Source organism: Calypte anna, chromosome 1 (genome assembly GCF_003957555.1).
Source record: "Calypte anna isolate BGI_N300 chromosome 1, bCalAnn1_v1.p, whole genome shotgun sequence".
NCBI classification, from domain to species: domain Eukaryota; kingdom Metazoa; phylum Chordata; class Aves; order Apodiformes; family Trochilidae; genus Calypte; species Calypte anna.
The window spans coordinates 63,535,265-63,558,462 of record NC_044244.1 but is presented as its reverse complement, the minus strand read 5'-3'; the positions used below and the strand labels follow the sequence as shown (position 1 = coordinate 63,558,462).

Genomic DNA, 23,198 nt, shown 5'->3' with positions numbered 1-23,198 from the left:
TGGCAAGGCAAGTCTGGGGGTGTGGGACCCTGGCCTGAGGGAGTGTTCACCCCCTGCAGCTCAGCTGGATTTGGCTGGGAGGTCACAGTCTGACCTGGTGATGCTGCTCCCGGCCATCCCTCATGAGGCAATGGATTGGCCAGCACATGACAGCTCAAAGGGGTCTGGATTTTATTACCACATCACCTCTATCATCTCACACCCAAAGAAGGCCCTTAGCTGCTGGTGAGCCTGCCCAGCACTCACAGCTATGACCTCAAAAAGATGTAGTCTGAGCAATGATTTCCTTGCCTGTCCATCTCTTCGCATACAAATTGGAGTCAAAAACAAGTCAGTGCTGAAAGGTCTTTATTTTTTCCTCTCCCTCTTGAAAGCTGCATTTCCCTTGCTTCTTTCCAGCTGTTATTTAGTTCCCTTCATGTTGTTTTCCCCTGGCTTTTCCTTTGTTTCTTTCCTAGGGAAGCAGCACATCATTATGGTTGTTCTTTCTCCAGAGCTCTCCTAGCCGAGGTCATTACTTAGCTTGTGAGATCCAACGAGGTTGCTGTTTGTATGGCTGTGAGACCTATGAAAAAGCAGCTAATCAATTCAGAGAATCATCTGGGTGGTAACCCCACTGTCAGCTTATTTTCTTCCCTTCCACTTAGACATCAAACTGGCTGAAGAGGGCTCTGGGGAATGAGGCAGGCACTGAGAGCTGCTCCTCTTGCAGACACATCTGTGTCTTTCATCAGCAAGGCTCAGGGAATACCACTAACCGGAGAGGAGAAAATCTCTTTGGAGCTGAGAGCCTTGCGGTCTCCATCCCTTCGCTCGGAAGAGACCCTGCCCAGCAGGGAAGCGGTCGTCTGAAAAGTGGCTGAGGCACTAACGTAGTGTGGCAGAAACTGTCACATTATAGACAGAGCTGGGGGAGGATGGAGAGAAAATACACAGCCAGCAAGGAGGGCGGCATAGGGGATAGCCTCACCTCAGTCAGCACACCCTGGCTGCCGTAATAGCTCCTGATGGCTAAGTGGAGTGGCAATAGGAAATGCAAACGGTCTCCTCGAACCATCCGAGAATTGGAGAATTGCACCTTGTTTTCACCTGCTCTACTTCTGTTTTGTATCTTTGAGGACTGCACCAGAAAGGTGCAGCTAAGACTTTACCACTGCCAGTTTTAGTAATTAGAAGTATATAGATGCACAACTCTTCACACACTGGGACTCTGGTGGTGTCACAGCTCATTCATAGAAGATAAGTCACATCTGAAAGACATTCTCTGCCGGACCAGCCAGCCCTTTGAAGAAGGGGGGGTGGGGTGGATGTGTGTGCATGTGTCCTACCCATGGATTTGGCCAGCAGTCTGGAAAATGTCAAGGTTAGGAAAGGCTGAGCTTCATTTGCTTTTCACAGATCTGGGTAATGAATTTTTCATTTTAAAGTATTGTTCTAGCTTGAAAAGCGAGTCAGTAGCACTGGCATCATGGGGTTCCACATCTGTCTCTCAGTTGCTGCAGACCACGTTTCCCTAATGTACTAAAAAGGGAATTTTTAATGTTTTGCAATACTGCAAACTGAACAGGAGGCCTGAGGCTTTAGCAAGGTTTTTGTCTTTATATGCATTTACCAACATGGCAGATTTTGCACAATGACCCTTTATATTAATTTCTTTCACTGGTGTTGATTTTACAAGTAGACCTGTCAAAACTGAGGTGCAGGAAGGGGGAAAGCATTAAGAACTTACTTTTGTCACTAGACGGAGTACTCTTAATTCTAAATGCAAATGGGAAGCAGAACCATGCAATAAAAACAAAGGCATTTTCCACTCCAGCAAGGGCTGATTCAAAGTCATTTGTCCCTCTCCTTTGTGGATGTAGCTTGATAAAATTTCATAGAAGAATAAGCAACTAGGAACTCATCTCCCCGTTTCATTGTGTGAAATTCAGAGTTATTTAATTAGGAACAGTATCAAGGCAATTAAAGGCAGTATCTTTTTACACCATTTCCATCTTACCTGTGGAACTTGCTTCTGCCATGTACAATGGAGCCCTTAGCAGGGATTGGAGAAGAGTTCAGCAGGACTCAAACATTTTTTACAGATCATATTAAAAGCTATAACTAAAACTCACCTTTGGAGACTGGGAAGGGTTTCCTAAGTAGGGATGTTTTTCTGCTCCTGCCCAATGGATGGCTTTGTGTCCCTACCTGTGATGATGACCACTGGCAAAAACAGAGCCTCAGAAGAGAGGAAAAATTAGTCTGATTCAACACAATCCAGATCCTCTATTTCTCCTTTAAATGTCAAGTATTGAATATGCCCACTGTAATCCTGAGCAGCCCTAGGGCGTTGCAAGGTTAGACGGATGGCTCTAGGGGGATGCCTGCAGGGTTCTTGCTCTAGGTAAGGGCTTATGCTGGGGGCTTGTGAAAAGGTGCAAAAAATCCTTTGCCTTAAACAAATGCCTTGGGGCAGTGAGTTCCATGGCTTAACTAGCTGCTTGAGTGGGAAGCAAACAAGCAAACTTCCTTTTTGTCACATGTATTTCTTCCCAGAAATTGGTTTCACTGTGCTTCAGCATTGTCATTTCCAAGAAGAAAGTTCCTAAATCTTTTCTCTCTAAAAGTATTTTCCCCATTATAAGCGTCCTTGAAGGGTGCCTGCATCACACCATCAGCGTCTGTGCACCAACTGCAGTCGCTGAGGGGCTGCTGGCAGCCAGAGCACGATTCCCTTGTCACTGGCTGCTGTGAGCTGTAACAGAGATGAAGGACTTACCAGTATCCAAAAGAAAAGGGACAAGCCTAGTGACTACTTGATCATATGAGAACAACCGGAGTTAAACTCCCATAACCACATATTTGGTGGTGGTCACACATGCAAGGGTCTGCGGCAGGTCAGCAGCTGCCAGAGTGGAGCAGATGAGTGACGGGGGAGAAGATCAGGACTCTCCACAGCAAGAGAGCAGTGGGAAGCACCAGGGTTGCAACCTAGACGAATCCAACAGCAAATGTGAGCAAGAGTAGGGGCAGCTCTTAGCAGAAGCCACAATCACTTCTCATTGTGAGCAGGTTTTGACTAATGGCGAGCATCTCAATCAGCAGACAGAAGACCAAGGCACCCCGTGTGTCCCTTTTCCTTTCTCCTGCCTGTTCCTGCCCAGCCTGCCTGGCTGCACAGGGAGGAGGCATGCGCTGGGCTGATTTGGCCACACCACCTCATCGGGGCATAGTTTAGAGTTTTGTCCCAAGGTGCTCACTTGTTTCCCCAGCCACTCCACACTGCTTGATCGGCCTCACGACTGCAGTGGGGGCTGACGCCCCCTGGGAGGAGGATGCAGCCAAAGGGGCAGAGCACGGGGTGTTCCCAGGGTGGCCGTGAAGGGTGCTTGGAAAGGGGGGGGATTGGAGGTGGGGAGCAGGTGGCGTGGTGCTGAGCTGCTCAGCTGTTGTGTGGCTGCAGAGAGACAGACGCAGCTGGGCGAGGGAAGAAAGAGCTCAAGGTCTGGCAATCTTTCTGTTTTACAGGTCTGTAGCCGGCACAGAAGAAGCGGGGAGCGGTCCAGTTGGGACATGGGGACTTGCTCTGGCTGTGCTGCTCTGGGTGCCTGTGCTTCTGTGAGGGAAGCACCCTCGCAGGGGTGCGGCATGCAGGCTCGGGGTCCGTGACAGCCTCACCCCAAACTTGCGCTGCTTTGTGCTGGGGCAGGAACCCTGGCAGCAGCCCCTGCTGCGTGCCAGCAGGGGTCCTGGCAGAGCTCTCCGGGGCATACATTTGTATCTGCTCATGCAAATAACCTGGAAGTGTCCCCCGGAGTGGGACAGCTGGTCCCCGGCAGCGTTTTTGGGAGCATTCTTTATGTGCCCATGTAAGTACCCTGGCAATCTCATTTGGGGCTTGCCAGCAGGGGCCCTGGCAGAGGCCAGGAGGCAGCGTCTCAGTGGCTGAAGCCATGCCAGCTGAAGCTTTCCAACAGCAAAGCTTTCTTCTGCCCCAAACAAAGAGCCAATGTGGCTAGCGTTATTGATCTGTGTCATGCCTTGCTGCTTTTAACGCAGCAGGAAAAGACCGAGAGGAGTTTTAATTTGCCCAAATGGTTTTAGACAAGGTTAATACAACTCATCGATATGTGCCACTTTTTATTAAGTTTTAATTACAATGTCATTTCAACAGGCTGAGCATGCCCTGTCTCCTCAGTGTAGTCACTGGGGTTTTTGTTTGAGGTGTCCTTCCTTGAGCTTCAGTGATTAATTTCCATGGTGGACCTAGGAGCTGATAGGCTGCCCGAGAGTCTGACTCTCTCCGTGAATTCCCCTTGGCCCCAGCCCCCGTGCTGGCAATTACAACTTTACGCCAGCACGGCGATCTGTGATGCACGCTGGGCTGGGCTGGTGCTGAGAGGAGGCAAGCTGGCAGGGCTGGATACATTAAGATGTCCACAGAATACATGCAGTTGTTGGATCTTCTTTCCGCATGCAAATGGAGACGGTCCCTTCCAATAAGCTGCCACCTGACTGTGTCTCAGTGCTTGCAGCACAGCACTCGTTGTGTTTTATAAATCCTGATTTCTTGTATTGCAGTAGGGCTTCACCAGAGCAGAGGTTGGATGCAGAGTTTAAAACAAAATCTTTGAACGTGTAACACTGCTGTCCCTCCTATATCCCTGCCTTGAAATGCCTTTGTCTTGGTCCTAGAAAAGAGTCCGGGAAGGGTGCTGGTGGCTGCTAGCCCCGTCTTCTCCTCAGGTACTGGCTGGCACAAATGCTGTGTTTTGTTTTTCCTGTCATCTCCCAGAAGTGGGTTTTGAACACCTGGGAGAGACGCAGATAGGATCTGGTTCACGTCCAATGCCCAACACGGTGAATAAACAAACTTCCAGAATCACTGGAGTCAGTCAGAAGTTCAGCCTGGCTTACAGTTCTCCCTCTCAAGAGTGAATTTGTGAATACTGTTTCAGCATAAGAAGGTGTGTCAATGCATGTATTACCCAAGGCAGGGTTCCTTCCCATGCACTGCACTGGACTGCTTTCTCTCCCCAGCACCATTTCTAAAGCTTTGCTAAAACACAGTTATTTTTAGGTGCCCAGCAATTTCTCTATTCACTTCCTTTTATTTGCAGCAACTTTCCACATCCTTTCTTTGCTAGCAAGATCTTTAGCAGAGAGCTCCACTGCTGAAGAAATCACAGGAGTGATACACCACTGCTTGGTTGTACTGCTACAAACCATTTCTCCCTCTGCACCTCTGTACCTCCCCAAAAAGCTGGGGTAGTGGCATCAGTGGTACCCAGCTTTTCTCTCTGCAAAAGGTCCCTTACACAGCTGGGCAGGGAAACTAGAGCTGAGAGATGTAGGGAACACACAGTGATGGGAAAAAAATGGCAGCTGGCTTTAAGTGGCATTTGCTGTCAGAATAAAAGCAAGAGGGTAAAATAGCAAGAGGTTAAAATAGCTGGAGGCATGACTCAGTGAAACCACAGTACACAGGTACTACTGTATGGCTTACCTTGGGTTGAGTTATGGCAGATGTTGGTGGTGTTCAAGGAAGCAGAACTGGGGATTAGACTGCTACACAAACACCAGATAAAACACAGCCTTGTCCCAGACAGGCAGAGAGTTTTGGGATAAACATGATGGGTGTCTGCTAACAATCCTTTTCTTTAAAATGCCTGCTGCTCTTACCATGGGCATTTCTGATGGTGTGGTGCTTGATTCTGGAGACTGGCAGCAGATTATATTAATCCTTGGCATCTGTACCAGCCTTAAACACTGTGGTAGCTAGTGTCAGGGCCTTGCGTGCATCTGTTGGGGTTTGGCTCCCTGAACTGAGGGCTGACACTGATAATTATGAAGGTGTCTGATGTTGAGGAGAGTTGTTTAAGAAAGCTCTGTTTGTTCTGCTGTTCACTGGTAAGGTGAGGCTCTTGCACTTGGTCCCCACTTGGGATGGCTACCTTGCAGCTGTGTACCCTGTTTATGTGGACCATAGCCTATGGACTTCATCCCTGAGTTGACCTTGGATACATCTCATCATCACTGACTTGCCCAACAATTGCTGGGCTCTTGGCTAAACCTTGTTACCATCACCAGACCTGCTCTGCTCTTCTTGCTCACATGTTGTGGAACTGCACCTTTGTCAGTGTAGCTGCTGCCCTGTGCCTGCCTTGCTGCAGCCCTCAGCTCCAGCATCACCTTCCCCTGTGGAGCAGCCAGCCCTTGCTGCTTCCTTGCAGCTGACACACTGATTGATGCCTACATCCCTGATGTGGGCATGTGATCTTGTCTTGGCTGTCACCAGTGGAGTGAAACCACTGAAAACCACAGTGGGAAATAGAGTTGTCTGTCTGTGGTAGACGTATCGATCAGGCAGAATATAAAGGAAGCAGCTTTCACATATTATAATGCAAAGCAGCAATGGGTAGCATTCCTGCACGTATGTGCCACATACCAAATTTTTAATGTGTGCTAGAGCCATGAGGGCTGTCTCTCAAGCTGAAGAGGACCATGGGAACAGGAACTTTTAGGCAGATGGTGATAATGGCTCCCCAGGGTTCCTCATATGCCACTCTGGAGGTGGGGGGCTAAGCTAGGTGTGGATTGGGATCCCAGAGTAAGACAGAGGGATCACTGCCGGCAGCAGTGCTTCCTCCCACAGCTGATGATCCAGGTTACACAGCAGGCCTCATAGCAGCACCATCCCTGTGCTGTTGTACAGGGTTATCACCCACCCAGGAGCCATTTTCAGAGCTGACAGTGAGGTTCAAGAGCTAAGGCTTGTTCATTAGTGATATAAAGAAGGTGGGCTTGAGCCATCTGTTCCCAGGACTGATAAGTGGTTTTTAATCCCATGACTACCAAAAAGACATGGGCTGTTTGTCTTGACAACTCTACAGGCCATCTCCTTGAAGCCTCTGCCTGTGCCTCATTTTGTGAGGTTGGTGATCATACTGAAGCTTGGTTGCTGAAGACCTTCCAAAAGAGACTCTCACTGTGTGCTTCATGCCTTTCTTTTCACACAGGTTGGGATAGGTGCACTGAGGATTTGTCTGCTTGCTGTGGTGATGCAGGTAGTGCTGTAGTGCTTTAATGAAAGTGCATCTCTTGGGGCAATGCAGCGATTTAGCTGAAGGTAAGACTGAGCCTATCACTACCTGTGCTGGGAGGTGCCAGGGGACAAGAGACAAAGTGTTACAGGCTAGGCTGCAATGGCTCTGAAGAACAGGATGAACAAGTCTAGGCATGCCAGAAATGCCCTGAGATTTTTCTGCAATGATCCCCCAGTGGCTGGGTTCTGCTCTGGGCGGGTGGTTGTTGTGATGAGCACTCTTCGCCTTGCTTTAAGCTCTGCTGCTGAGGTGTTGCTACAATGGAGAGCAAGATAAATCCCCAGGGAGCGACCCTGCCTAAGAAGCTGGGTAATGCTGGGGGCAGGGGAATGATGTTTTGCTGGCAGCACTGCTTGTGCTAACTGGCTTGAGGCCAGTGTCTGCATTTGTGGTGATGGTATATGGAGGTACCTGTAAAGGGAATGAGGCAGAAGCCTTGTTTTGACAACTCAAGGCTTTGATAGAGGTTGGATTTTTGCCTAGGCGAGATGAAGCTTGGCTACAAGACAGACACTTTTGGGGAGAGCAGTCAGGTTTTAACTCAAATGCTCCTTGGTGTCATTAATTTTGTAGTATAAACCTATAATAAATCCTGAGCTGCATGCCTTATACAGAGGAGGAAAAGAAACTGTACACAGTGAGGTGACCTCTGAGCAGCTGAAGGCTGGGTGTAGCTGCTGGTGTGCTCCCCAGCCTTTGCTGTTCTCTCTCTAAGCATTTCTGAAGCCTTGGAGTATGAGACAGAGCCATAGTTTTGGGATGCAGTATAGCATATGTGTGTTCTGGTAGGCTTTCCATGAGACCTTAGGGTGAAAGAGACACCATAGTCCTGTGCCACCTTGTACTTCTTACTCATTAGGCTTTTACATCTTTATGAGAATAGAGCAACCTGTCTGGTGTAGATGCAGAGAAATGGAGAGCCAACGAGAGGAAGAGAGGGTTGATGCTGTGGAGACACAGGGTATCCTTGCAGATGTCATGGGGAGGTCCACAGCTGCAGAGTGACCAGGTATGAACTCAGATCCTCTGTTGTAAGAGTCTGATGGACTCTTGAGGCAGAGAGTGGGTCTGGGTAGAGATGTGGCTCTCTTTAGGTTCTGACTGGGGAAGCCAGATGAGTGGATCAATAGTTAGAGAGTAGAGGGGGAGGTTTAGATGGAATATAACTTCTAGGAACAGGAATTTTGCCCTGCTTGTTACCCTAGGGCTGACTTCCTCAAGCCTCTGCTAATCTGTGGGAACCACCAGTCTGGTGATGGACAGGCACCTCAGGGCAGGCAAGAAACCTGATGTGACTAAAGCAAAAAGCAAGAAAATGCTTGCCAAAGTAGCATTGGGCTGCTTCTCTCCTTATAGTCATTCCTTTGAGGGAATGAGTCAGGTACTCTTGCTAACCCAGGATGTTTTGGTTGGCTAGTTTGATCTCATTTTTGCTCCTAGTAGATGGGCAAGGAAGAGAATACAAATAATAATAAACTGAAAACTTTGCTAATATTCTCGGGGAGCCTTTGTACAGAAACCTTAGAGACAGCGTGGAACATGCCCTGGGTAGCATCAAGCCTCGTTCCTAAATACCCAGGGCTCTCAGCTCCTGCCCTGTGAGCCCTTGGCAGCCTGCTGTTTGCTCCCAAAGCAACAGGGTGCTAACATGCACTGGTTCACTTTGTTTTGTCCTTCCTCTTCCCAGCCCTCTGTTGCGGGGTGACATCTGTGAGGAACAACTATGGGGGTGGGGAGGCAGATTTTGAAGGAAACAATGTGGTTTGACTTCAATTGTTTGCAAGTTCAGCTCAGCAGCAGCCTGGTGTGTGTGCTGGCTGCTGCCAGCAAGCATCGCCAGCTCCACTTGGGAGAGGGTGAGTGCCAGTGAAGCTGCTGGTCTCCTGGAGCTATGAGCTCTTGTGAGCAAAACAAATTTGAACTTCTGCAAGTGTGCTGGGAATAGCCCAAGACACCTTATCTTGGTCACTGGTCAGAGGAGTTCATGGCGATTGTATTTGGGAGCCAGGCAATGATTACAAATCAGTGTCTTCACTCCTGGAGTGATTCATCATCAACAGGGGAGTTCAGCTCTTTCCCTGGCTCTTTCCATTTCCAGCTCCAGTTCTTGTAGCATCTCAAGTGCCTTATTCATTTTAAAGCATCAGATAACTATGGATGTAGTTGAGCAGGAGTGGAAGGACAGGATGGAGCCATGGTTGGGAAGCCAAGGGGAAGGTGGGTTTCTGCATGGGGATGAAGTACCTTGAGGGTGAGCACAGCTTGGCTGTAGGCTTGGGAGCAATGCTACCAAGTGTGACCCAGGGTAGACAGGAGTCCTCTCTGCTGCAGGGCCCCTGCTGACCTCCCTTATCTGGTAAATAGCCTATATTTTTGCCTGGCTGGGCACCAAGTGTGGGTGTGTGGGAAACAGAAAACAAAAAATACCAACCTGTGCCCAGCCAGACCGAAGCAGGGCAGTGGGGAGGTTTTTAATCACCCCAAACATCCTGGGCCAGCCTATTCTTAATAATAATTTATAGCACTTACAACTTTCACATGTCCTAAGCATTTTGCAGGCATTGACAGAGGGCTGGGACTGCTTTGGAGCAGGGACTGGCACTGCAGTCTCTCTCAGACCTAGCAGAGAGGTGCGGGTTCCAAGACCAGGCTTTCTACAGCCTGCCTTCATTCACTGCTGAGTCAGCCCATGTACTTCCAGCCCCTTGTTCCACCTCTAGCCTTTCCTCTTTAAAACATGAGTGCCCTATGCAGACTTTCTTTAAAACTGGATTCATCCAGCCACTGGCCTGGGGAATGTGGCTGTTTCACCAGCAAGTACAGTAAATAATCACTACTGTCAAGGAGGGCAGCCAGGTAAAGAATTGGTCCCCTTTCACAAAACGAGGCAGCTGGTACAAAAAGGATCACCAAGTGGTAGAGCTTGGAACGTATTTCCTGTCTCCAGCCTTCTCTTCCTGGCTTTACAGTTGTATTTCCAGAGCATGACTTAGACTTCAGAATTTTCAGAGAGGCTCAGAAGCTAAAAAACACCCTGACCTTCTGTACTGTCAGAAATGATCCTTGATCTGGATTTGGCTTATGCGAAATAGGTTGTCCACACAGGAAACACAGCCAGATGTGCTACACTCCTAGGTCCAGCCTCTGTTGGGTTTGTCATCACTGTAACTTTTGCAGTCACCTACATGCACTGCAGGGCTTTAATCTGTGGCCAGGATTTACTGTGGCACATGCAGCAGGAAGATGGATTTGACAGGATGCTGTAAAGCACTGTGTAATACGCCCAGATGAAAAATCAAGTGGAAAATGCATGTTCACAAGCCTGCTGCTGCTGCCTATAGAGTTCATCCTCCTTCCTGCACCCACCACTGGGGACTCTGTCCATGCCCCCCCAGCCCTTGCACTGCTGCTGCTGAAGGGTGGGAGCAGACACCCAGCTGTGGTGGCAGCAGGAAAGGTGTGGGAGGGAGACATGGGAGACAATGCTGGAAGAGGTTCTAGCCATCACTTTCAAGAAGTTCAGAAGGCTTGAAAAAAAATTGGTTCACATACAGAACTGAAACTGAATCAAGGGGAATTCACTGAGTTAAGTGGTGGTGGCCACCAGCTATTTAAAGCTTCTTATGTATCTGATGTGCAGCTGGGCATACAGAAAGAATGTGCCTGCAGCTTGCACAGACATACCCATGACAGCTTTGAAACAGGGCTTTTGAGCACTGCTAGGTACAGCTGCAGCAGACAAGAGGTCATCATGGGCTAGAAACCACCCAAGAATCCAGGGAATATCTAGGGCATTTGAGGAGGGAGCAAGCATGACTGCTGCCCCTGTCAGCCCTAGCTAAGGAGCAAGTGGGACCAGGGCCAGGGAGCTGAAGACTATTTCAGGAGCCAGTAAAAACTGGACAGGAGCTGTAATCATGATCTTGTAGACGGACAAACAGCTATTACACAACCTCCAGCAAGGCTACCCACTTCTCAGCAAGAATTCAAACTAGCTGAGAGATGAATCAGTGTGAAAAAAACCCCTATAACATTCCTTGCTGGTTCTTAATACAGAGCAAGTCTTTCTGTACCATGGGTTGTTTCTCTGAAAGGTCTGAAGCCAGAGCTGTGAATGTCTGCAGGTACAAGAAGAACCCAGGCCCTCCCACAAATGGGGCTTCTGGCAACCATACCCTGGTTCAGGTTGTCCTGTTCTCTCTCCTTTCACCCTCTGTCCAAACAGATCCTGCCTAAAAGCAGCTGTTGTGTTATTTTACCAGTGCTGGCTCTGTATGACTTTTGTTTTCCGAGTGTGGACCACATTTTAATATGGCATCTTGAACACCTTAGTTCCTAGCTCAACCCTTGCATCATCTGTAACAGTGCTCTCCAGGCAATGGTTGCAATTGCTTATATGTAGAACTCCCATTAAAGAACTGTTACAGTAGTGGACTTAGGTTTTATTTTTCAGATTTGATTTGACAAGAGGAACCAGCACTGTATATCTCTGAGGCCCTCTGGCAGGAATTTCCAAGACCCCCACCTGGCTCCCAGCTGCTATTTGAGGTCCTTTGCACAGCATTTTAAACCCTCTTGATGCTCCCCCCTGGGAACCTGTCTCTAGGGCCCAATTGCTTGCTGCAGAGATGGTTTTCTAACTGAATTTGGTTTTATGGTCCTAACACTAGACTTTACTACTCTGACATAATTAGAGCAAATCCCTTCCTTCTCTTATATTGTTTCGTTGAAGCTATTTGTAGGCAGAATTCTTGTTCTTGCTGAACCATCCCTTTTCCACTCCACACACTTCCCTCTGTTGTCTTTCCCCGAACCTCCTGGGATTGCTTTCATCAGTTACGCAGACCGTTGCATAGTTGGTTCATCTTTCTGCTCCTATGGTCTCTCTTTGGGAGCAGGATCACCTTGGAACACCAGAAAAAACACCCTAATGAGGAGCAGGCAAAGGGCCACAGACATCCTTTCTCTGCCAGGGCCCAGGGAGCATTGAAGGATCCTGGATGATCCCTATGTTGATGCTGGGACTGATCTTGGTGACAGCAAAGGGTGAAGGGACCAAGAAAGGAGAGAAAGCTGGCAGGTCTCTAGCTGGGATATTCAGGAGGGCTTGTCCACCACCCTTTCAATCTGTTGCAGTGGTGGCAGTTAATGAAATTTAGCGTATTATTGACAAGGTTCTACTTTATCTGCCTTGAAAACCATCTTTGTGACTGCTGTGGATTGTTTTCAATAGCTCTTGGCTTATGAGATTTTTCTTTTTTGTTAAAAGAATTAAAGCCATTAAAATTTTCATTACATTAAACCAAATGGACTTTGCTCTCCACTGGAAGCTGTTTATGTAATATCTGTTTTAAATAACTTTCAAACTCAATCCACTGTGCAAAATAAAACCATGAAATCACAGTATTTGTTATGATTTAAAAACAAATAAAAAAAATTATCAGACCATACCCACCTTAACCCGATTTAGATCCCAGGAAAGAGTTTATCCCTGTGCACCCATTGCAGCCCCAGTGCCAACAGTCAGACTGATGCCTGCCTGGTCTGTGCAGCTGGCAAGGAATGGGCAAAATAAAACAACTTTTACAAATTACTGTCTTCTCAGACAAAAACCCATTCAGTAAGCAGGGTTCACTGTGTTGTTGGCATTAAACACATGGTATTGTATGTCTGATCAGATACCCAAGCCCTTGAGTCTTCCTGAGACAGCCTGCGTGAGGCTTGAGAGTTTTGCCTGTATTGGGAACACTTGCCTAGACGCTTTTCCAAGGATATTTAAAAGCTGTATTAGACATACCAGGGTACCCTGGGTGGAGGGGCTGGAGTGGGGGTGGGGAAGCTGCACGGGTGGGTTAAAGAGCGCACCTCTACTCTGCAGAAGAGCATGAGGGGTCTCAATAGGTGACCCTGTTGCTTTGACCTCCTAGTTTCCACCCCAGCTCCCTTCAGCTGCCTGCCTATGTCTCTTTCTCATAACCTCCTGTCTCTCCTCCTCCTCTTTATATATTCATGAAGTGGCAGGGACAGGGATAAATAAAAGCTGAGGGAGCTGGAGCGACAGCACAGGAAGAGGAACTGTCTGCAGCGGTGGCTGCCCTGCTCTGCACCACTGGGACGGATCCTGACTCTTTATCTCTGCTGGGACACAGCCCGCTTGTGAGGGAGATAAAAGTGTTCCTTGCTCTCTCGGGTGGCAGCTGGATGAGCTTTGGATGCAAGGAGGAGGAAAGTTAACAGTAAGTGAGTCAGTCTCACCAGGGATAAGATAGTGACTTCTCGGATGTTTCTTTCGCTAAGGCTTGACATGGGGCTATGTCTACCCACCTCCCCCATCTCTGTTCCCAGCAGATTACTCCCCTCCCTAGCACATTCTCCATCTCCTGGGACCCACTGATCAGGCAGAGGCCAAGGGGCTGGAGGCACAGTGGAGAGGCTGGAAGCAGAAAACACGTGCTCAAGCAGGGGCTTACTATGTAAAGCACAGGGAACTGTTTTCAAAATGTTGAGCTTTTCTCCAGCCTGCTTTGGTCTGGAGGGATCGGTGCGGAGGGTCACTAAAGCCTGGTGTTGAAGGATTATATTGCAGCTGTGCTTTTTTTGGGAAGGGCAGAGTTCTCCGAGTTCACATGTGCCTGTCTCCTGTGATTTCTTACTGCTTCCATGATCTCTCTTCCGTCCTCTTTCTTCTGGGAGCACAAGGCAGGGACACGCCTCAGCACTGCAGGGGAAGCCAGAGGTTTTCTGCACATAAATAAACCCCTCTGATAGCTGGAATCTACTATAAGGGTGCAACAAGGTGTTGACTGCAGGGTATCACCAAAAACCAAAAGCACCTGAAGTCCTATGGTTTCCTGGTTTCCTCCACAGGACACTGGCAGCAGAGCCATCACCTTGTCACCAGCATCCCCTTATTCTGAGGGGACAGGGGGAAGAGCCCTGCCTCTGAGCTTGAGGACAGGGCAGGGGAGAGAGGAAAAGGGGGATGGATTGGATGAATGTATGTTTCCAGCAATTGTAACACTTGTTATAAACTTACAATATGGATCCTTCAGCCCCTCAGAAAAAGGAGAAAGGGCAGAGGAAGCAAAGACAAGACATCAAACACTTGTTTGTCCCAGCTTGCAAACCAGAGTCCTGACCTTACCACTCTTCCATTTCAAGGTGAGAACTTTGACAGGTTGCAGGTCTGTGTGATGTGCTGCCAGCCTGATCTGGGGAGCAACATGTCCTCTCCACCCTGTTCTGTGTGCAGAAAGCAGTATGGGCAGTGCATGAATGTTTAGTCCTAAATACAGGGGACACAGGTACCAGATGCTCCTCCAGTAATAAACATCCACTACTTCTGTAGGGTGGGCCAGCAGTTTAATGTCCCAATGGGTCACTGCAAAGATGTCACTTTCTGACCTGTGCTAGTGCTCCAATTTTCTTTTACATCCCCATAGGTGCAGCACTAAGATGAAGCCTCCATCGAGTCAAGGCTTAAGGCTGACATGCCTTCTCCTGGCTTTGGCTTCTCTCTGCCTTCCCATCCCACTCTGGAAGGACCGGGACTCTCTGATGCAGGAGGAGAAAGCTCAAGAGACAGGTGGCAATTTGGTGCTGAGTAGACAGGAACAGCAGCTCAATACAAAGCTTGTAAGCCTCAAGAAGATGGAAGTTGCAACAGCCATGACTACAGGACAATTTCCTCCAAGCATGCACTTCTTCCAGGCAAAACGCCTCATTGATCAGAGCAAGGTGTTCAACATCTTAAAGCTCATGCCAAAAGGTAGGCTTCGCCTAAGGGTTGTTCCTCTTAGCCATACCCCTCTGACCTTTTGCCTTCTGTGCCAGAGCTGGGACAAAGCATGAGGAGATGCATTAGACCTTTGGTTGCAGGTGAGCTTATGAGAGCTGTAAATCACACTCCCTGGGTTCCCAGGAAGAGCCCTGCCTCTGAGCTTGAGGACAGGGCAGGGGCGAGAGGAAAAGGGGGATGGATTGGATGAATGTATGTTTCCAGCAATTGTAAGAGTTGTTATAAACTTACAATATGGATCCTTCAGCCCTTCAGAAAAAGGAGAAAGGGCAGAGGAAGCAAAGACAAGACATCAAACACTTGTTTGTTCAGCATGCTCCAGTCAGGGCCTTTCTTTTTTCTGTGCATAACACAGACATGCTACCAACCTTCCCTTAGCCCACTTCTTAGCCCAAAATGCTGCCTGTCCCAATAAGGTTTTGGGCAGGGGGTTCTGGAACAGGCCTGTAAGTCTGGGGGCACTAGAGAACGAACATGCTAGCTCCAGCACAGTGAGTTTTTTTTACTTGTTGAGTGGAAATCAAAGCCTGCACTGATGTCATCTGCAGAGCACGATACAGAAACTATTGCATTCCCTCAAGTCTTCTTAATCTAGTTCAGTTCTATGAAGTTATAGGAGATCTGTGCCTATAAGGGCAGGCATTTCTCCTCTTGTCTTTAATCTAGAAACTTAATTTCTCTCCTGTTGTGCAGCAAGGCTGGTGCTAATATGCTGCCATGCCCTATACCAAAAGGGGCTTCTGCACTCTGCAGCACACACATAGTTTTAAAGGCATTTGGTTAGATAATGGCATAGGATTGTCCAATAACTTCACCACATCACCCTGTGCATGCTCTGATGAGCATGCTGGGACATAGCAGCATTCGAAAGCTCAGTACACCAGGTTGTGATAGAAAGGAGGAAAGAATGTGTTCAGCCAGGTAGAAGTCAAATCCACCTGGGCTACAGAGCAGGAAGCTTGGTTTCTCCATGTCTCTGATCCACTGACAGTTCAGCAGAGAAGCAGGAGATTGAGATGATCACAGAAAGGCCTTTACTCCTACCTGACTAGTTTCTTCCCCAGTGTCCTTGGTTCAGTAAGGAAGCTTTTGAACCAGGTGCTTTCTTCAACTAAAGATAGGAGATAGTTGCAGCAGACATTGCTAAGAGCCCTGTGTCTCTGGACACTACGTCCAGCTTTCTATGTGCTCCTTCTTTAGATGCAGAGCCCCATACCCTTGCCCATATCACTGTCTGGAAACAGGTTGGTGTCCTTTTTTGGAAAGTTTGGGACTCAGCTTCTCCACAGAAGCATTTTTCACTTTCAATGCTGTGACACTGGATAAGAGCCATCTTCCTCACTTCTCAGCTTGTGCCTCCCAGCCTCTGGTGTAGAATGAAGATCCCTGGCTTGCAGATTCCTAATCTTTTACCATAAATGACTGGTATGTCAGAGTGTGCCTTACCCTTTCATTGCTGAATCGAATAATAAGGATTTTTAAATTACCTTTCTCTTCAAATGAAGTATCATAGATACCAAGGAGGAATCCAAACAAAAAAAATTAACTTTTCAATCCCGAAGATGCCAAAATGCATTCTAATAATCTTTGCCAGAGCTATAAGCTTTTAGAGCTGAGATGATAACCTTGTAACTGAGTAGAACCCAACTGTAGAGACATCAGTCTTGATCAGAGCCCTTGGGGAACTGCTGCTAGTTCACCTGCTATTGCAGTTTCTATTGCTGCTCACACAGGGAAGAGGGTGACATTGCCAGTGAGAGGATCTAGAGAGCTGTGGCATGTCCATTCCATCATGATAGCTCTGGTGAGAGCAGTAACCACAGTTGTTCAGCATCTTAACAGTTAGACCCTCTGTGGCAAGATATTTATAATCTATATTAGCTTAGTCCACCTATAGATTATAGTCTTGAAGATTGTCTAATCTTAAATGCATATCAGTCTTTTGTTTTGTTCCTCCTATTCATGTTGTCCCTTTACCCCCACTAAGGGCACCAAAGCTGTTTTGACTCCAAGGTCCCTGGGCTAAAAAAAAAACAAACTTATCTTCCCTCAATGAAGGTGAAGTTTAGTTCAATCACAAATAACACAAGAAATCTCTGCAAAAGGAGATATTTTTAGCAAAACAAAAGGATGGGCTGAGGAAGGTGCACTCAGAGGATGCTTCCTATGCCAGGAAGGCTGGCACTTGCAAACATACTGCACAATAACAGAGCATCCCAAAGGCCCTTTGTGCTGGCCAGCAACAGATGTACAACATAAGTGAGCACACTTTTGATAAGGATAGAAGTAGATGATGCCTCTGCATCTGAGTGCAATTCCCTGATGTGTCATTGCCTGGGATTTTGGTGTACACCAGACTTTCAAAAAGGTGACAGAAGAGACAGACTAGTTTAAAAAAATGAGTTCAGGATTCAAACAGCTTAGATACAGAGGCTTGCTTCAGGTCTGCCACTCAGCCAGTATGCCTTGTAAACTGCTGCCTCCTATGCCAGTTCCTCTTTAAATCAGTTGGGCCTGAGCCAGCTGACAGCAGTCTGTCTGAAAGATTTTTAATAACCTGGAGTATGTTCCATTCCTGTGGAGAAACAGTTCCCTGTTGATTTTCCCCCCTCTGCTCCCAGGGAGTAGTCACATTTTGCCTGCTCCATGCTTGATGTGGAAGGGGCTGCACCCCCCAACATGGGGGAGGCAAAGCAGCCGCTCCATCTCTCCACTGGGAGAGGTCACTCACAGCCAGCTAGAAGCCTTTCCAGATGCCTCTGGATGGGCAAACCCAAAGTGTTGTCATATTAAACCACTGTTCCTTCTCATCTGCCTTGTCTTATTGGGATATACTTGAATTCCCCCCTAGGTGCTGTCTTACACCTTCACGACTATGCCATGCTGAGCGTGGGCTGGTTGGTGTACAATGCCAGCTACCTCCCCAACTGCTACATCTGCTTCACTCACACAGGCACCGTTCGGTTTCGTTTCTCCAAGCCCCACCCACCTCACCCAGTGCCAGCCCAGTGCTCCCAGTGGGTTTTGTTGGAGTCTTACCGGAAACAGCTGCACAATGTGAGCGAGTTTGACAGCAGGTGAGGAAAAGGAGTTGTGAGCCTGCAAGTGCTTCATGATAGCGTTGTGTAGACAGCAAGACCATTCTGGTCCAACTTTCCCATTTTCTTGCTTCTCTGGAAGCAGGGAACTCTGTTCAGGGCTGCATACATAGAACAAGCAAATAGCAACATCAAAACTTGCAGGCTGCAGCATGAAGTACCCCAGAATTATAAATCATAAAAATTCAAGTCTTCCGTGCAACTCTCACACTGGTCCTTTGTGCAGACATACTGAAGACAGTGGTTTAAGTAGATTTATGTCACACAGCCCCACCTTTCCTCAGCACCCAGGCTGGATGTGCTCCCAGCATGCGACAGGGCTGCCTGTCCAAAGACCTTGCCTCATCCATTTGAGGTGCCCAGGAACAGAAGTCAGGTAGCTAAGGAATAGGCCCTCTCCAACAGGGGAGAAGTCATCGTCTTTGTCAAGAGCAAGAAATTGGGCAAACTACTTATATTAATGACTGCACTAGCAAAAGAAATCTAAAGTAATCCATAAGAAAATGCAACCCAGCCTTCCCCTCCAAACACCATCCTTGTTTCCTGAGGGGTCCCCTTAAAACCCCACTAGTACCCAGCACAACAAAGCATGAGGAGGGGACCTTCATTCCCAACAGGAGCCCCAGAACCACAAACTGTGATTTGCCCTCCTACCCTCAAACAAGCAGTCTCTGCCTGGGCCCTGGCTGTGCCTGTGAAACCTACACACAGTTTTTTCTCCCTGGTAGTACTACTCCCTCAACACCCTCCAGCTAACAAAGCTTCTCTCCTTACAGGAGATGCCTCCCATATCCAGGAGCTCATGCCTCAGATGGCTCCTCAAGGCATGACTCACTCTCTTGAAGAAGCTCCTTATGCTGTAGGCAGTTCCTACCTTAACTCCTGGCAGCCTTTTATCAGGACCAGGTGTTAGCTGGCTGCTCAGCAGCCACCTACCATTTAATCACTTCCATGTGTGTGGGAATGGCCTGGCTCCTCCTCCAGCTGGTGGTGGCTGGAAGGAGCTCTCTTACCCCATCGAGGGGCCATTGATCCCAGGACGATGCCCGGGAAAAGGCCAGGAGGAAGCATGTTGATCTGAGTGGTGTGCAAGGGGCTGGAGAGAGCACACTAAATCACTAAATAATGCATGAAGTCAGACACTGAGTGATGAGGGCAAAGGAAAATATTGAGTAGCGATCCATTCAGATCACCACTATCCTCAGAGCCCCAGGAGGCTGGGGTCCCACAAAAAAAAGAAAAAAAAAAAAAGTAAAAAAAAAAAAAGTGTGGGGTGTTATGTAATTAAAAACAGTATTGCCATGCTGAGACATGAGAAGAAGGTTGGATTAAGGTGATGGAGGTGACCCTAATCACAGCATTTCCTAAGTGAAACAATGTTTTTTACTGTAGTGCTCTTCAGTGAAGGGGTGTATTCTTAAATAGAGACCTATTAACTCTTAGGGAGCTGGTACCCCCTCCATGTAGAAGCTGTCTGGGCTCTGTGCCCTACAGATCTAGGAAGGAGGTCAGGTTGGGAAACTGAGGAGCTGCCAGACCTTTGACATGGTACTGCCTTCCCTACCCAATGACAGCAAGAGGCAGGGAAGAGGGAGCAGACCCTCCAGGGCACCCACCTCACCTTTCCTGCAGAAGTGTGAGCACTTCCAGAAGGGGAGGAGAAGGGACTGCCAGAGCCCGGGCTCTTGACCTTTTGTACCCTGAGGCTCAATTGCCCTTGACACATGATGGAAGAAGTAAGATCCAGTGAGAAGTCACTTATCTATGTCTTCCAAAGAGAAAAGCTCCCTTACATTTCTACTGGGAGTGCTGATGAGGAAAAGAGCATGGCATCAGCTCTCTTCAACCCCACCAGGAGACCCATAAATAATGTGCAAGAGATTGGATTTTGAAACAGCTTCACATCCTTCAAGCCCAAGCAATTGCACTGCGTGTTTCAGAACTGCCTCAGGAGCAACCCATCATAGTATTTTGGTTTGGTTGTACTTCCAGTGTAACGTCCCTGGTATAGAATGCCACAGAATCCTCCTATACACCTAGGAGGCTGGAGCTGAGGGCCCGGTTTGGCAACACAACTTCTTTTCAGAGGCAGTGTTATCACATTCGTATTCTTTTGTATTAGTTAACTGACAATGTCTGGTAGCCACAAGTCAGAGCAGGACTTCAGGGTGTCAGGAACTGCACAGGAACACAAGACAGACACCCCAGCAAGGATCTCCCTAAAGGTAGGGGGGAAACAAATGCAGAGACCAATTAAGTTATTTTCTGCAGCAAATGTGTGCCACAGTCAAGTAAAAGCTTGGATCTCTCACATCCTGGGTACTCAGACTTACTCATTTGAGTATGTTGTCTTTTGTTTCTTGCCCTTCTATGCTGATCACCACAAAATCACAGAGGAGTCATTGCATATAATGTGCAAACACATGAACAACAGCCACATTGAGGCTCTTCCTTTCCTGTTTTCATCTAATCCCTGGGTACTAGTCTAGGGGTTAGGAATGTTTTTTGGCCGCCTGGAAATAGGTCTCTAGCCAGGAATAGGCCCCAATCTGTTCTGCTTCTCAGTTTCTGGAAACTCTCCCAGTCTCTTGAACATGTGCATCCCAGGCTACCTCTTTCCTGCACTCCTCTTTGCCCTTGAGCACTGACAAGCTGAGAGAAAGCAGATGTCAGAGGAAGGAACGGATGGATAGTTGGGTGGTTTCAAGGAAGTATCAAGGGAATATGGCAGCAGGGAAGAGCTCTCATGCAAGACAGGGTGGATCAGCAAATGTGAAGGAAACAATAGAAATGTTTCTGAGAGACTGTACCTCTTTCACCTAACTTCATTCCAGATTAAGAAGGGGTGAGGGAGAGAGGCATCTGCATTACATTTTTGCTGTTTGTATCTTTAGGTACTTATGCATACATATATATAAGTGTGTGTGTCTTCTGGAAGGATGTCTTTTTGTTTATTTCCCTCAAAAAAAGGTTTAATCATTCCTAATCTCAACTCACATCCTATGGGCCAAGACCCTGGAGTATTCTGGTGCTGGTGAGCTTCCAAAAGGATGCTACTATGAGAGTCAGGAGACCACAAGCCAGGAGACAGAAAGGGAAAGCAAGGGAATGTTGCTTTGAGACTTAAAAGAAAAAATAATCCTCGTTTATTTACTTTACAATCAGTTACAATATAGGAGAATGCCATTTATTTTCTCAAGATGCAAAATAGTGGCTACTGCCTCTAGAGCAAGAGCATGGCTCTAGATATGTAGGGAAACAGCTCTGACATTCCAGATATTTGTAAAATACCACTGCACACTCTCCCCCACAAGGAGTCTGAGGATTAAGGCTGTGGCCAGTGGTGCAGCTCTGCTGGCCCTGCAGAGCTTTCTATCACCAGGATGAAGTCATCTGTGAGGGAGCTGACACCATGGCCCAGGCTGTGGGGACAACTCCCTTGGGCATTAGCAGCTGCCCAGACCGCCATCACCTTCCCCTCTGTGTCCTCTGACTGCCTTATCTCACAGAAAAATAGGGCAGTGTGTGCATTGCGAGGAGAGAAAAAAAAAAAAAAAAAGAAAAGAATAAAAATCCACTACAGGAACAAAGCACTCTGCAAGTCTCCCCTTGGGGAGAAGAAGAGGGGACAAGAGAGAGAGAGAGAGCGAATGAACCACATGTGACAGATGTTAGTCACACTATTTAATGCACCACTGGAAGACATTCAGAAGCTATGGTGAGGAGAGGGGTATAATTATCCATCAAGAACAGAAAAAGAAGCAGGAGAAAGAATCCCTTTAGAAAAAAGACAACAAAACTGTTCACTTCTACATTATATCGTGCAAGAAAACAAAACAGGAGAAGAGAAAGCAAGACCACAGTTGAAAATAATCCTTAGCTGGTCGTTTTATCTGTGCCCCTTTGGGCATATGCATTGCAGTAGCATTGTTCAGTGCATATATGACATGACATGGAAGGCTATTTGTAGTCTGCACCTGATCACTTGCAAGGGCCCATTCCAGAAAAGAAGCAAAAACTGTGTCTATGAAGCCTCGCTTCATCTGCATGAGCTACTGATGACAAAGCCCTTGAACCCCTAGGAGATTATCCAGTTATCAAGGGTGGATCACTATGATGCAATAAATCTTTGACAGTTACAGGGATCAATAACCAGTCTCAAAGGGAAGGGGATTATAAAAAAAGCATGATTTGATTTATGTGCTTTTAGGAGCAGGGCGATGTGGGGATTTATTGATGTTTCTAGCCCATGAGCACAGGCTAAGTAAACAAGCACAAGTTTGTACATCTAGATTTAAGGGCAGGGAAGGGAGCCCTCTGCATGGTTGTTGCTGGAGAAGCCGAGTTCTCACAGGACGAGGGGAGAAAACAGTGGAAGCCTGACTAACCACCCATCCTTATCCAAAATGAAGCTATGTGGGGTGGCGAGAACAGGCTTGCATGGTCTTTTGATCCACAGGGAGGTTTTTGCCCTCGGTGCTTGCAGGGCAGGTGGGAACACCCCTGCTCAGCTCTTGGTTTCCGGCAGGTGCTCTCTGCTGGTGTGTGGGGCTGATAGGGAGCTGCCCTTCGGCCAGGAGGGAGCAGAAAAGTCTTTTTCCCCTGCTTTTTCCACATGAAACTTCCTCTCCCCTCCCTGCTGAGCAATAGTGCAGCCCTTCTGCTGGCAGCTGTCCTCCTCCACAGCTCTGGCAGCTGGATCAGCATCTTCAAGATGCCCCCAGATCCTGCATTCTTGGTTTCTAGGGTGATGCTGCAGTGTCTCCCACTACTGTGTGCTCCACAGTGCCTGCCCAAAATGCTGCCCACCCCTGTCATTGTCCATCTTTGTCCCCTTTGGTTGTATAGATTACTGAGCAGCAGCTGGGGTCCCCCAGTGTCCTGTGATAATGACATGAAAAGCCCCTATAGTAATGTGCTGGAGAGCAAAGTTGCTGTGAAAACCTTAACTCTGAGTTTTCCTGACTGTTGAGCATTTTAAATGTCATGCCCAATGTGGTATGAGCATCTCTTCATGTACAGTTTTGCTTTAAAATCATTCCTGGCAAAGAAATTAACAGAATGAAGAAGAAATGAAACTGCACCTGCAGGAAGAGGGTCCTTAGAGAATGAAAGAGCAGGCAATTGCTAGGGGAACTGGCTCTGTTTTTATGGGCAGGATGGAGGGACTCAAAAGCAATGTCCCTGCTCAGTATGTCGTATTTTATGAGTTTG

At 47.7% G+C, this 23,198-nt stretch overlaps 1 protein-coding gene and 1 long non-coding RNA gene across 7 annotated transcripts in view; one reads left to right on the top strand and one right to left on the bottom strand.

The window, feature by feature from the left end:
• Positions 1-347: 347 nt before the first annotated feature.
• Positions 348-23,198, bottom strand: part of LOC115598344 — a 39,962-nt gene continuing 17,111 nt past the window's right edge. Inside the window, exons 3-4 of one of the 2 annotated variants that reach the window (XR_003987586.1) lie at positions 17,926-18,085; positions 348-565 (exon numbers count right to left, since the gene is read on the bottom strand). This is a non-coding gene — a long non-coding RNA (uncharacterized LOC115598344). Of the gene's footprint in view, positions 566-4,013; positions 4,795-17,925; positions 18,086-23,198 lie in introns of those variants that run through there. The other variant, XR_003987585.1, reaches the window with a different exon arrangement.
• ADA2 (adenosine deaminase 2) overlaps positions 3,422-23,198 on the top strand; it is a 30,372-nt gene continuing 10,595 nt past the window's right edge. For 2 of the 5 annotated variants that reach the window (XM_008495681.2, XM_030450768.1), the window contains exons 1-3: positions 13,166-13,324; positions 14,531-14,856; positions 17,738-17,963. In XM_008495681.2, coding sequence (XP_008493903.1) covers positions 14,544-14,856; positions 17,738-17,963 — 539 coding nt within the window. In that variant the 5' untranslated portion in view covers positions 13,166-13,324; positions 14,531-14,543. Of the gene's footprint in view, positions 3,511-13,165; positions 13,325-14,200; positions 14,250-14,530; positions 14,857-17,737; positions 17,964-23,198 lie in introns of those variants that run through there. The other 3 variants (XM_030450764.1, XM_030450760.1, XM_030450776.1) reach the window with 3 other exon arrangements.